Here is a 15080-nt window from a genome sequence, read left to right as displayed (position 1 = left end):
GCCCCAAGATGTACATCCCATTCCCATTGACATGAAAACTGCAGTGCAAGCAATGCTCATTGATGACCTTGATGACACTTTTGACTGAGATATACTGAGTTCAGATATACAGAGTTCACATTTCTCTGCAGTAATTGCTGTAATTTTTCATTCAGCCTGAGGAGGGCAGCAGAAAAAAGGGAAGAGCGTGACCTCAGAAATGCTGCGATCTGCTGGAAAATAGGTTTACAACAGCAAGCATATTTAAGTAAGCGTTAAAGGAACCTGAGAATGCATACTTCAAAATATATGTACCTATCTGGATACTGTAATGGTTAAGGGCTCTGCCTCTGACATAGGAGACCTGGGTTCAAATCTCGGCTCCTATTCAGTAAGGATTTCTTGGAGGAGACTCCCTAACACTGCTACTGCCTACAGAGTGTTTTATAGTGGCTGCCTCGCAAGCGCTTAGAATCAGGTAGGAGAAAAGCGCTATACAAATACTGGAATTATTAATATAACAGGGGCAAACCCAGGATTTTCAAGGGGGGGGGGGATTCCTGAAAGGTCCCCCTCAGCCATGCACAATACAGTAAAATAATAAGGTAGGACATCCTGCTGGGTACACATAATGTAATTTCCCTTCTGACTGACCGACAAAGGGATCGAACAGGAGCAGTTTGGATACAGATAATAATGAAGACAATCGACATTGGTAATGAAGAGGAAATTGAAGCATTTACACAGCAGGGCACAGAGCTTTACTCCCCTGAGCTTCTTCATGTTCTGTACACAAGCTGCTGCTCCATCCAAAGTCAACTGTAGCAGGGAAAGAAAGGGGGCAGTGTTGTGAGCTGCTGGATGCCTGTAGATATTCTGGTGTCTCAACTTGTGCGGCCCGACCCCAGACACTGCACCGGCTCTGGTCTGAGGGGGGATTCTGGGCAGCTGTAATCCCCCCATACGTTTGCCTATGTATTATTATCTGCAGTATACCCTACCTGAATTAATACCTGGCATGCTTACCACATTATGAGCCTAGTGCATCAAAGTTCAGTAAGGGCTGGGACCCACTAGGCATGCTTTGGCAGCACTTGGGGATTGCCATGATTGGCAAAGCGCTTTGCTAGTGGATCCCGATGGTGATGGTCCCATAAGTAATGTTGTAATTGCAAAACCCTGCTTGTAGCGATCCCGGAGTGATCGCATCAGTGGCTACAGTTGCCAAATCCCGATTACTCTGGGAAATTGCATCTCTTCTGTGATTATGTAAATCTCGGGCGCTTTGCATTTCTGCAAAGCGGTCGTAGTGAGTCCCAGCTGTCAGGCTGGTATAACCAGCTCATAAGGCTGGGCAGCCATGTTTAAAATAATATCAAGATAGATAAGGCACCTGGACCAGAAGCCATCCACCCCTGGTAGTTTTTCATATTTTTTGTGTTTCAAGGGGGTCAGTTCCATATGACTAGTGTACAACCAATGTTTTCACCTTATTTAAGACGGAAAAACATCTGAACCAGAAAACTATAGAAATTTATGTTTGACATCAGCTGTGTCTAAACTGAAGGTATCCTAAGGGATGCTATACAAAATTATTTAGCACACAATACTCTCAATTCACATCATCAACAACAGGACAGGTCTTGTATAACCAACTTGCTCATTTTTTATGAGGTTGTGAATGAAAATCTAGATTGTTGGAGAGCAATACACATATTATACTGGGAGTTTGCATAGGCTTTTGACACTTTTCCCCACATTAAGCCGATGCAGGAACCAGGTGAATGTATGTACAAGGATAGAGAACTGGCTAAGGGACAAAAGGGCATACTGATAAAGTCTCAGTACTAGGTCCAGTTTTATTAAACTTTTCTTATTAATGACATGGTGGATGGAATACAAAGTAATGTTGCTATCTTTGCAGATGATATAAGATTTTATAAAATGATCAGCGTTCCAAAGGATAGTGACATATCACAGAAGGATCTTGACAGCATGCCCGGACTTACATCACAGCAGCCTATAGGCACAGATGTCCTGGCACCCTACACTTTGCTCTCCATTAACTGCTTGCTGACCGCGTCATGCCAATGGGCGTGACCCCGACGGCAGCCCCAGGACGCCTAACACCGATCGGTGCAAGGTCCTTGGGGCTCGCTTTGCAGGAGATCGCACGCACGCTGCTCCGGGACCAAGGACGTTAGAGTTACGTCCTCTGTGTGGCTGCCTGATGATAACAAGAGGTCATTCCAATGTCCTTAAAGTCCCGCCGCTCCCAACTCGATTGTGTGCACCCGAGAGGGGAGATTAAGCTGTCATATGACAGCTGACATCTCCCCTCACTGATCAGAAGGCATAGCAATTGGCTTTTGATTACATGATCACTACAATTGCCACCGAGCATAGTGATCACTGAAGTGCAGCGGCGGCTGCTGAAGGAAGAAGAGGATCCACTCACCTTCCTGACGCTCCCCCAGCGATCGTCGCTCCCCCACTGCTCTGCCCAGCATTCACCCTCGCTCTGTCACTAAGTTCTGGGTCCTGGCTTGATGACGTCATCAATCCGGGACCCGGAACTTAGGGGCAGTGCAAGGCTGCATGTCGGGGAGAGAGGAGGAGGGGAGAGCTGCTCATTGCAGGATCCAGGGGGGTGAGTAATTAAGGCTGCCTGTACTGGGGACACTTATTTATACAGGGGACACCCTTGCCTGACTATCTATACTGGCATCACCTATGCCTGGCTATCTAAACTGGAGGAACCTTAGCCAGGCAAACAGCTCTGATTCCCAAGGGGGGTTAAATGGCTGCTCCTTGAGGGGTTAAGAAAAGAGGAGTTATTCTGGCCACACTTCCTTTGGGGGGGGGGGAGGAGGGGAGGGGTCTTGCAGGCCATGCCTAATCTGAAGGGGCAACTAGTTGGACTGGCCACATTTGTTTTTATTGAAGCTAGCGGAGTTATGCTGACCACACTTATTATGCGGGAAGGGAGGTGTGAATAGGAGGGGAGTTATTTATGGCTACACTTGCTATGGGGGTAACAGGTGACAGGTAGCACTTGTTAAAGCACACATGCAAGTAAAAGAAAAAAAAACAAGATCTACTTACCTGTGACTTTCTCCAGCCCCTGGCAGCCGATCTGTCCCTTTCCGCAGCTCCAGTGTCCCGGAGTCCCCTCCATTGCAGATGTCGACCTTGCCAGTTTGGCATCTTCTGAATGAGTGTGCAGCTGTGCTGCTCATGGTCGTTCTTCCATTGCAGAAAGCACTCTGCGCCTGCACAAAACGCTCCAGGCCACTTGAGCGCGATCCTAAGCGGCGAGGCGCAGAAGATGCCAACCTGGCAAGGTCGACATCTGCAATGGAGGGGACACTGGAGCAGTGGCGAGGCACAGATCGGCTGCCCAGGGCTGGAGGAAGCCTCAGGTAAGTAGATCTAATTTTTGTTTTGTTTTTTTACTCGAACCTGTCCTTTAAGGTGAGATAGAATGGTAGCCTCACTTGCTATAGGGGAAAGGTGGGGGTTTGGGGTGGTTGCACATAGATATGGGAAATTAGTGGCTACACATAGGGGGCTTATGATGGTTGCTCAAATCTATGAGCAGGGGCCCCACAGTGGTGGGGAAGAAGATGGGGAGCCTTCAAATTTTCCTTTAGCTGCCCCATGGTTTGTAGCTATGCCACTCTAGACTCTTTAAGAGGCTTTGTTACTTTGGACTGATTCTGACGCTCATGTACACTGTCATTGTTACATATTATTAAACTAGTTTCAACCTAAAGATAGTAAGAGTTAATATGCCAGCCAGACTGACTAGAGTGAAGAACTGATAGTGCATCTTTGTTGTAAGTTTCTTGCTACTCTCAAATGAAACTCTGATAATAACCTCCCTGTGATCTGTGTAGCCATATTCTGTAGAGAGGTTATTATCTATTTTTCAGTGAGAGAGGCCAGGCTAGGTTACCCTACAGCCTACAATGCTTTTCTACTGTGAGCTCTATATAATGGAATACAGTCATACAGAAAAGCCCTAGGTCTGCTGCTGAATTGTAGTGCAAATGTCTAGTAATTGAAGAAAGAAGGTAAAACTAAAAAAATAATTCACAAAATCAAAAACAATAGTACCATACCTCCCAACTTTTTGAGATGAGAAAGAGGGACACTTAAAGGGAAGGTTCAGGGACGATCAAAAAAAAATCCACATCCACTTACCTGGGGCTTCCTCCAGCCCGTGGCAGGTAAGTGGATGTGGATGTGGATTTTTTTTTTATCGTCCCTGAACCTTCCTTTTAAGCCATGCCTCTGCCACACCCCTGATCATGCCCCTGTCACAGCCTAGATACCATAAAGATTTCATAAGAAAAATATATTGTTTTATAATTCAAACCACACTGGTGCTTTTTATCATGGTTCATTTTCCTTCAAATTAACATAGGCAATCAAACACATTTTTAGTAGAGAAATATATGTATATACATAGAAAGAGGGACCAAGTCCTGAAAGAAGGACAAATGGGGAGGAAAGAGGGACAGGGCTCCCAAAGAGGGACTGTCCCTCCAAAAGAGGGACAGTTAGGAGCTATGTAGTACCTGCTAGATGTTGCTCTCTTCCGCCCAGTGCTTTGCCGAAGCCTAGGGACAAAAGGTTCATCTGACAAGCTTTTGTATTGCCTTCTGATGTATTTATACATGTTAATTAGATCTCCTCGAAGGCAAAAAATAATTCAAATTTAGAGCAATTGGTCAGAAACCCTTTTCAGCTGCCCATCACAGTTTGAATAGCACATTAGTTCTGAGCAATCCTACAGTTCTCAGTAATCACAAAGACAAATAATATACATTTTTATAATCCTCCATATAATATATATTTCCATTACAAGTCAGACGTTCAAGAAGTATAGTATTCTAACTACTCACCTTAAAGTGCCACTATAAGCACAAGCTACAAACAAGCCAGGAACACCTGGATAATCCCGAAGAATGTCTAGCACCATGTACGGCATGAGCTGAAATGACATAGATGTGTTAATATTGTCCACTAATGGGAATAACATAAATGAAGTAGCATATCATGGGCCTAGCTGGAGAAGTCACCATGTTGAGTTTCTCTATACATTTCACATTATATTATATCACAAGAGGTAGCGCTCACAGTTACACATAAACCTGGGAGACACCTGTTCGCCTCCTCTTAATTTCAACAATTTTATACCCAAGAGGTGGCGCTCACGGTGCAAATACAAATATTCACATACATTGATGCATAAGCAAACATTAATATATTCCTTAAAGTCCCTTAGAAAGTCCCAATCAATTCCAATCCTCTTCAGTCTTAATGACTATTAAAGTTTTCCTGTGGTTCCACCAATCTGGTATATCTGATCATGTGTGCTAAATGCCCCAATGTGATGTACGTGGGAGAAACTGGACAAACTCTGCGCAAACGTATGAATGGACACAGGCACACTATTAATGATACCAAATCTGGACTCCCAGTTGCTACACACTTTCGGTCCAACGGACACAGCATGGATGATCTTCGTGTCACTGCCCTGAAGGGTGGTTTCAAAACGTGAAATGATCGATTAATAGCAGAAAAAAAAATTATAAATTGGTTCAAAGCTGTGCAGAACGGTTTGAATAAGGACAACAACTTCTTATATTGGTATGAAGCGGATGATATTTAAACTTTCTCAGCCATTCTAGCTGAACTTGTGAACTAAGAATTTACGATACCTCTGGGTCAATCCTAAACCAGGTCTGTGAGCATGGCGTAAACAAGGATGCTTATCTTAGCTAACAACTTTTAACCCCATTTAGATGGTCTGTTTTAATTAAGGCATCTTAATGACATGTATTTATGCTTGAAAAAATTATATCTGTTTTCCCTTTTGATGTTGCATGTATATACTGTAAGCTGTCTGTACCACCAGCCTGCAAACTAACAGGATATAAGCCCGACGAAGGCTGAAAGGCCGAAAGCTTGCTTATTTTTATTCATTTTTAGTTAGCCAATAAATGGTATCATCCTGATTAAAAACTTCTTGCTTTTTAAATACCGTATATACTCGCATACAAGCCGAATTTTTGACCCCCAAAAAGGGGGTCAAAAGTTGGGGGGTCGGCTTGTATGCGAGTCTTCCCTGGTGGTCCGTGGTCCGCGGCCCCCGCTACCCCCTCCCGCCGCCGCTGCTATTACCTGCAGCGGCTTCCTCTTCCCCGGCGCTTCCTCTTCCCCGCTCTGCGCTCTCATGCCCGTATGAAGAGATCACAGCAGCGCGCCCGGCGCTGCTGCTGTGACGATGCAGGGGGCAGGAAAGAGCGGTTCCCCTGGTAACGGCGATACAGATCGCCGCTACAGGGAGCCGCGCTCTTTCCTGCCCCCTGCATCGTCACAGCAGCAGCGGGCGCGCTGCTGTGATCTCTTCATACGGGCATGAGAGCGCAGAGCGGGGAAGAGGAAGCGCCGGGGAAGAGAAAGCCGCTGCAGGTAATAGCAGCAGCAGCGGCGGCGGGAGGGGGGCGAGCAGGGCACTATACTGGCCACTACCTACCTACACTGGGTACTATAACTAGCTAAACTGGGCACTATACTAGCTAATGTCACAAAAAATCCTTGCGCTCCTCTCCGGAGGCTGCAGGCACACATGCACAGTGGTGGGTCTTCCTTGTTAAAGAGAGTAATGTACAGTGCTGCTCCAGACGATAGGGTGAAGCAAAATGTCTAGAAAAAGAAACGGAGCGCACAATAGTGCATTACCTGTGTTTATTAATAATGGCAGATTAAAAGTTATACTCACAAGGTGTCAGAGATAAAAACGCTTCTCAGCGGTAAAGCCAACCGCTAATTGTCCCAGACAGGGCGGCAGCAGCGCACTGTGGCCAGCAGCGCGAGACCCGGTGGTCGGGAAGAGCCGTCTCGCTGTAGGGATGGGCGTGGCTATGGAGAGCTATGCGTGCAGCGTCATTACGCGTTTCGGCGCTCTGCGCCTTCGTCAGACGAAGGCGCAGAGCGCCGAAACGCGTAATGACGCTGCACGCATAGCTCTCCATAGCCACGCCCATCCCTACAGCGAGACGGCTCTTCCCGACCACCGGGTCTCGCGCTGCTGGCCACAGTGCGCTGCTGCCGCCCTGTCTGGGACAATTAGCGGTTGGCTTTACCGCTGAGAAGCGTTTTTATCTCTGACACCTTGTGAGTATAACTTTTAATCTGCCATTATTAATAAACACAGGTAATGCACTATTGTGCGCTCCGTTTCTTTTTCTAGACTATACTAGCTAAACTGGGCACTTTACTAGCTAAACTGGGCACTTTACTAGCTATACTGGGGCACTACCTACCTATACTGGGGCACTACCTACCTATACTGGGGCACTACCTACCTATACTGGGGCACTATACTAGCTATGCTGGGAAATATACTAGCTAAACTGGGCACTTTACTAGCTATACTGGGGCACTACCTACCTATACTGGGGCACTACCTACCTATACTGGGGCACTACCTACCTATACTGGGGCACTATACTAGCTATACTGGGAATTATACTAGCTAAACTGGGCACTTTACTAGCTAAACTGGGCACTATACTGGCTATACTGGGGCACTACCTACCTATACTGGGCACTATACTGGCTAAACTGGGCACTACCTACCTATACTGGGGCACTACCTACCTATACTGGGGCACTACCTACCTATACTGGGGCACTATACTAGCTATACTGGGAACTATACTAGCTAAACTGGGCACTTTACTAGCTAAACTGGGCACTATACTAGCTATACTGGGGCACTATACTAGCTATACTGGGCACTATACTAGCTATACTGGGGCACTACCTACACTATACTGGCTAAACTGGGCACTATACTAGCTATACTGGGGCACTACCTACCCTTACTGGGCACTATACTAACTATACTGGGACACACTGGGGGGATCACGCGCCCAGCATTTCCTACCCCCGGCTTATATGGGGGTCAATCATTTTTCCCTGGTTTTTCATGGAAAAGTTGGGGGGTCGGCTTATATGCGGGTCGGCTTATATGCGAGTATATACGGTAAATATCTTTTAAGCGGTAATACACTATGTGGAGTTTTCTTTGAGGTGACTAACATAGAAGAATCCTCTGGGATAAAAGTATACTGTTGATTTGGTCGGAGAGGTGGGAGACGACCCGGGAACTGTCCCAAGGCTCATACTGACCTGTGCGGTCAGTGGATTCGGTGAGTGGCACACAAAGGGTGCTGGTGGTGGTCATTGCCTGTGATATGAGCTAATAATTCTGCTGGAAACTTTAATAGTCATTAAGACTGAAGAGGATTGGAATTGATTGGGACTTTCTAAGGGACTTTAAGGAATATATTAATGTTTGCTTATGCATCAATGCATGTGAATATTTGTATCTGCACCGTGAGCACCTCTTGGGTATAAAATTTCACATTATATGTTCACTTTGCTTCACCTTTAAATTGAACCCGAGGCAGTCAGACTTGAGTAAGAGCACCCGATATGCATGATACCTGGTATGCATGCTTGTTCAGGCTCTATGGCTAAAAGTATTAGAGTCACAGGATCATGGGGACGGCCAGGCAACTTGCATTGGTTAAAAGGAGATAAATATGGCAGCCTCTGTATCTCTCTCACACCAGGTGTCCTTTAAAGTGGACCTGAACTCTTGCACAGGACAGAGGGAAAATGTAGAGAAATGCACCCTGTGTGTATTTAGAGTTTAGCCTGTTTAATTCCCCCTCATTTGTGTCTAATCACAAGTTGTAATTTGATCCTTCCCTCTGTCACATGACTGCCTATTGCAGATAAGCCCATTTGAAAGCACAGGCTGTAAACAATATGTCGGCTTCCATGAATCAGGAAGTAGAAACTGTGCAAATGTATTTTAGGAATTGTATCAGCTGTAACAAATACAGGTTTTTTGTGTGTCTCCCGGTCTGTTGTGTGTCTTTTAGAGCAGAGAGGAGTTCTGAGTTCAGGTCCATTTAAAGACATCAAAACCGATTATGCAATCATTCTTTCTCAGCAACTAAAGTTGTGATTTAGAAACTCACCAGACTGGTTTGTCTGATGCTTTCCATTTATTAGGAAATAGTACGACTAGCCATGATAATAACCTGTGTGGGTTACACAATCAACCTTTCTGCTGAAATTTGCCACAAAACAGTAACATCATTTGTTTTGGATGGACAATGCTGTATGGTTGCCAATTGGATATAGTTTAATATAAGCAACACCTGTAAGTATGTAAACACATGAAACAAACCACAGACCTGTGTTGTTTCACTTCATTCATAAAAGGAAGTACTGTGAGTGGGATGATTCATGGAGGTGAGCTCAGGATAATTTACATATTTTATGCTCTGTATGCATCCTGAACGTCAGGTCCAGAGCAGTGGCGTAGCTAAGGAGCTGTGGGCCCCGATGCAAGTTTTACAATGGGGCCCCCCAAGCACTCTACACATAACAATTGATACGGCGCACCAAATCCTGCCAATGGCAACTACAGTGTCAGAGGTGCAAGAAGGGGTTGGGGAACAGTTTGTTAATGATCACCACTATTCAAAGTAACGAAAAAAGTGATTATTATGAGCACAGGAACAATAGAGAGCTAATACTGTAGTTGAGGGAGGGCCCTTCGGGGCCCCCTGGCTCAAGGGCCCCAATGCGGTCGCAACCTCTGCAACCCCTATTGCTACGCCCCTGGTCCAGAGAGTTACCAATCATCTATGCCAATTATGCCAAAAATGGATGTTTAAAGCATTATTGCACTGGAAAAATAATGAATATCAAATCATAGGATTAGAAGGTGATTCTTTCAGACAGACAGGGCAATTGGAAATTGGCACAGTAAATTATTTCACTGTTCTATTGAAGAGATGCCATTATAACAGCAGGGCTGCTGGATGCCCAAAATCCAATGGCCAATTAGTAGGGTGGTTTTGAAGCTCTAGTCTTTGCAGCTCAGATACAATGATGAAGTTGATCTGCCACCATGCAAAGGATTTGACAGCAGGTTTAGGACAGCAGTTTTACTGCAAAGTAGTCAGCAAAAAGCTCTACCTGCTTCCAGCACATCCTGTGTGTTTGAATGCTTGATGGCTTCCAGGCAGACACTGCTGGGTCTTCACAGTAGGAGATTTAGTAACAGCCAATGTACAGCCAACTCAAAGGTCTTTTTAGATTTCCTTTTAACTAGAGGAACATCTTGCTTTTTGGTAGATTAATGGTTGTTGTCTGTACAGTGTGTGTTCAAACCTGCTAAAAACTGTGGAGCTATTTACTGAGGTTGGAGAACAATGGAGAACATACTGTGACCAAACAAAAATTGCTGGAAGGGTAGTGACTTTGAGTTTCTGTATTGTAGTTTTGAGGGCAGCCAGGAATTATTTTGTTTTAATTGTTCTTATTGGAGCTTTCAATATTGTAAACCTTGACAGATAATAGCAGATACTTTGTAGAAAGTCCATCCTAGGTTTATGGGATCATTATTTACTATGTTTCCGCTGTTCCCCAGTGCTCTAACCTTAGTAAATCTACTTCTGGATCTTGTGAAAGATAGTATGCTGCTTGTGGTTAATTTGCAGAGGCCTCCTTGCTGAAAGTATATTTTGCTATTCAGTTATTTGTCTCCAGAATGGAATAAGAATCCTCTTTTTCCTGATATGTACGAATCCTGTTGCTAGGACATCTCTCTGATGGGGGATACAATAGCCCTGCAACCCCCACCATTGCCGACCCCCACTGGGGTGGGGGCTGGTCCTGGGATGCAGTGTAGCTGCAGCAGAGCTTCACATTTTACCTCATTCCAGGGGCAGGTAGCCTATCACCTTTCAGCTTCCAATGCCTGCCATATGACATGCAGTGAGGGGAGCTGCTGGGTGATAGGCTGCTACTGAAGAGCAGAATGAGGAGGATCTCTCTCGCCACTGGAATGAGGTAAAGCACAAAGCTCTGCAAGATCTGTAGGGAGTTCAGAAACCACACAGGGAGGGGGAGGTGTCAGTGCACACGTGACATGGATCCCACACAGGAAAAGGGGGTGACCTGGCCAGCAGTATTTTGCTATGGGGGCCTGGCATATTAAAGTTACACCCCTGTTTGCTTCCCTATGTTATGTCATTTTTAGTCCCTGTTAGTGATTGTTGTAACTTAAGTACACACACTAGAATAAACTTCTCAAAGGTGGGCGTTTGGCTAAGAATCTACAGTAGTGTGTACAGATGCTTCAGTGTATACTTTAAAGATCCAGCATGCTAGAGATTTAAATTACAGCAAGAAGGGGATTGTCCTCCTCCTTACCCATCCTGCGGGAAGCTGCTCCATCATGCACTGTGATGTTGGCCCTCCTCCCCCCTCTAAAGTAACAGTATGGATCGCTCTTCTGTAGCCTACATCTGTACAATACTTGGGCCCTGATCTACCACCCAAGGATTTGAGGCCCGACGGGACAGTCATTCTGCATTTTTACATGATGAGTTTGATTAGCTGAGAGATCTGCACAGCAAATCAGAGATCTCAACATCACTACTCCCTGTAATTTGCAATCCATAATTTTATTCAGAAATGTTTTTTTCTGAACAAAATCATTCTTAACAATATAAACATATTAGACTCTTGTAAAAAAAAGTTCTACAGTGTCCAAGCAGCACTAAAAAAACAACCTAGCTGCAGGTTATTTCCAGAGAAAAAAACAACTCTACGTGACTTTTCAGGAACACACTGTAATGTTTCTTTCCCCCCATATCTTCACAAGCCAAAGCATTCTTACTTCATCCTCACTTCCTTTGTCACGCAATTCACTTATTAAATTGTTGTGAAAGTAAAAATTGACTTCATAATATAGCCCCTGCTCACCTCTTTTCTACATATCCCCTTCTACTGCCCCCTGACCCCCCCCCCCCCCCCCCCCAATAAAAAAGAAAAAGAAAACAGTCATTTTAGTGTAATGTAAAAAAAAAAAAAAAAACCTTATTTTGATCCAACAGCTTTGTCCAGTTGCCACCCTATTTCATTTCTCCCATTCTCATCCATTGTGTTTAAATGACAAAATTAGTTGACCACCTCTCTCCTTACTCCCTGTTCATCTGAACTTTTGTTTCCATGATCTTCTCAAAAGCTTCTCTCCTCCTCTGGAACTCCCTCCCACAACACACCTGTCATTTTCCAACTCCTGAAGTCTTTGCACCTTTATATTTCAGATTTTCAGCCAAGCACTTTTGTTTGTTACCACCTTCCTTACACTGTTTGGAAGATGATGGTGCTATGTAAATTAACAGCAATAATAATATAACCAACTAAGCTTGTGAATGTATCTCTATATAAGGTCATGTATTTTTATCATTATTGCCCCAGACCGTGAAATACCTGATCAGGAGCAGACACAAGCTTTGCAGTCCATGGATCACAGTCTTTATATATTGAGTATAGAATGAGTCCTGAGAGCACAGCACAGATCAGTATCACCCATAATCCTATCAGGTTAATGTACAGGGACCTGTAAGGTTAACACATCATTTAGGAAAAAGGCAGAACATACAAATTAATACACCACATAAATGAATAGATACCATTTAAAGTATACCCAAGATTACTTATACAGAAAACACTTACTTACACAAGCAACAGGAAGCCTCTGAATAGTCCAGAGGCTTCCTGTGTCTTCCTCACCCCCACTGTTGCAACCAGATCCTCTGTACATATCCAACAAGAGCATGTTGGATATGATTGTATGAATGTGCTCACCATCCTGTAAGAGCGCAGCAGTAATGTGACTGCGCAAGTATGGCCGCGCCTGCAGCTCTGTGCTACTGCTCAGGCTGTTTTGCACAGGTGCGCGTACAGGTGCGCTCATGCACAAAGGGAAGTCTTTCAGAGGGTCCCGAGCAGCGGGGGTTGTCTTGAGGAGGATGTGGGAAGCATGGAGGATCCAGATCCCTCTTCTTAAATAAGAGTCAAACTTTTTTTTTTCACTGGCCTCAGGTTCGCTTTAAAGAAAGTTACATGGCAAGTAGAGGAGTTGTCTACAGCAGCCAATCAAAAAGACTTGTCAGCTGAAGTTGCTTACTGTGGCTAATTACTGAAATTTTGCACCAACTTTTTTTTGTTCATGTGTCTTGATATATTAGCCCCATTGTGTTTTCCTGTAAAAACTCTTCCTAAATGTCTGCCCTTATTACAGGTGTCTTTTATTATTATTATCAATGGGTCGGTGGTAATTCTTCAGACTGATTTCATCTTTATCTCTTTCAAAATTAAAAACAAAAATGCCTATGTCTATTTTTTATTAAATTATTTTTTCTTTTATTGTGTTTAGTACTAAAAAAAAAACTTTTTATGATTTAAGAACACGTAAAATATTAAGTGAATGTTTCAATTGTGGTGCTCTGTCTGAGCATTGACAGGTGCACTTCCACCTGGTAATGCTCTGTAAGATGAAGACAGTGTTGATTTACTGCTGTAGTAAATATTTCAGATCAGTTGGAAGAGCTTTATGCATTACATACTAATTATGTGTCATAAGTCTTCAAAACTGGAGGTTGTTAAATGGACTATATTACTATATGTGGAGCTTCTTTACTGCACTGCAGCAAACTTGGCCTTTCTTGTTTTTACTAAACTTGCTAGTCAAATCTGCAGTCCAGACTGCGCTTTAATCACATCTCGCTTTTCATTTATTATTTTTTTTTTATAAAAACACTTGTTTCTCCAATAGATGATGGTAGCGATAATTAAAACTAAGAAACAATAAAATAAATAAATAAAGCAAAAGTTGAAAAAAAATATTACTTTTAAATAAACTTAAAGGATACCACAACTGAAATGTGACATAATGAGATAGACATGTGTATGTACAGTGCCTAGCACACAGCTAACTATGCTGTGTTCCTTTTTTTCCTTCTCTGCCTGGAAGAGTTAAATATCAGGTATGTAAGTGGCTGACTCAGTCCTGACTCAGAGAGGAAGTGACTACAGTGTGACCCTCACTGATAAGAAATTCCAACTATAAAACACTTTCCTAGCAGAAAATGGCTTCTGAGAGCAAGAAAGAGGTAAAAAAGGGGAATTTCTTATCAGTGAGGGTCACACTGTAGTCACTTCCTGTCTGAGTCAGGACTGAGTCAGCCACTTACATACCTGATATTTAACTCTTTCAGGCAGAGAAAGAAAAAAAGAAACACAGCATAGTTATCTGTGTGCTAGGCACTGTACATACACATGTCTATCTCATTATGTCACATTTCAGTTGTGGTATCCTTTAAGAAATTGGTACCCATTAGGCACAGTGAAGAATGTGAGTAAGAAGAAGGGAGGATGTTTAAATTTGACTTTAGAGGGGTTCTTTTGGGGGTGTTGAAAATAAAAACAGACAATTACCTGGGGCTTCTATGAGCCCCCTGTAGCAGTAATGTCCCACGCTATCCTCATCCGATTCGCCGTTCTCTGCCGCAGGCCCCAGTCTAGTGCGGCATGCCATCCAACTGTGGCTGCGCCTGCTCGCTCCCGCGCGCATCATCGGAAGCTTACTGCATGGTACAAGAAAACTTCGTACTGCGCCTGCGTAGTAAGCTTCCAATGATGCGAGCGGGAGTGCGCATTATTCGGCTTGTTAGACGAATGCTTGCCCCGTGCCGGCGGCAGGGAACTGTGGATCAGAGGAGGAAGGCATGGGACATTACTGCTACAGGGGGCTATTAGAAGCCCTGGGTAAATGTCTTTTTTATCTTCAACACCCCTCCACAGAACCCCTTTAATCCTAGCTCCACAGCATGTAGAGAGTGGGAGAAGGTAGGGCAGACTGAAAAATGCAAGATAGATGGGCTAGCAAAAGACGTGTGATGATGGGAGGGGGTTTGAGTATGCCGAATAGGACCGATAGGGAGGCAAAGGAGGTCAAGGCATCCATACGACGTGCTGTTAATGTTTTGTTTTTTTTTATGATTTCTTAAAGGACACCCAAGGTGAAAGTAAACTGATAAGATGAACAATTGTATCTATACTCCTACTTGTGAAAATTACTTTTTTAGAATCAAAGTGCATATATTTATATTCTTATGGAACCTTGTTCACCCCCTACTACATACATT

At 44.0% G+C, this 15080-nt stretch overlaps 1 protein-coding gene across 2 annotated transcripts in view; it reads right to left on the bottom strand.

Annotated features, from left to right (window-relative positions):
* Positions 1 to 15080, bottom strand: part of LOC137563902 (sodium-coupled monocarboxylate transporter 1-like) — a 73418-nt gene that overhangs the window by 16893 nt on the left and 41445 nt on the right. For both annotated transcript variants that reach the window (XM_068276971.1, XM_068276973.1), the window contains 2 exons: positions 12361 to 12490; positions 4890 to 4978 (listed from right to left, as the gene is read on the bottom strand). In XM_068276971.1, coding sequence (XP_068133072.1) covers positions 4890 to 4978; positions 12361 to 12490 — 219 coding nt within the window. The remainder of the gene's footprint in view (positions 1 to 4889; positions 4979 to 12360; positions 12491 to 15080) is intronic.

Source organism: Hyperolius riggenbachi, chromosome 3 (assembly GCF_040937935.1).
Source record: "Hyperolius riggenbachi isolate aHypRig1 chromosome 3, aHypRig1.pri, whole genome shotgun sequence".
In the NCBI taxonomy this organism is placed as follows: Eukaryota; Metazoa; Chordata; class Amphibia; order Anura; family Hyperoliidae; genus Hyperolius; species Hyperolius riggenbachi.
Note: the sequence above shows the minus strand (reverse complement) of the source record. Positions and strands in the feature narration are given on the sequence as shown.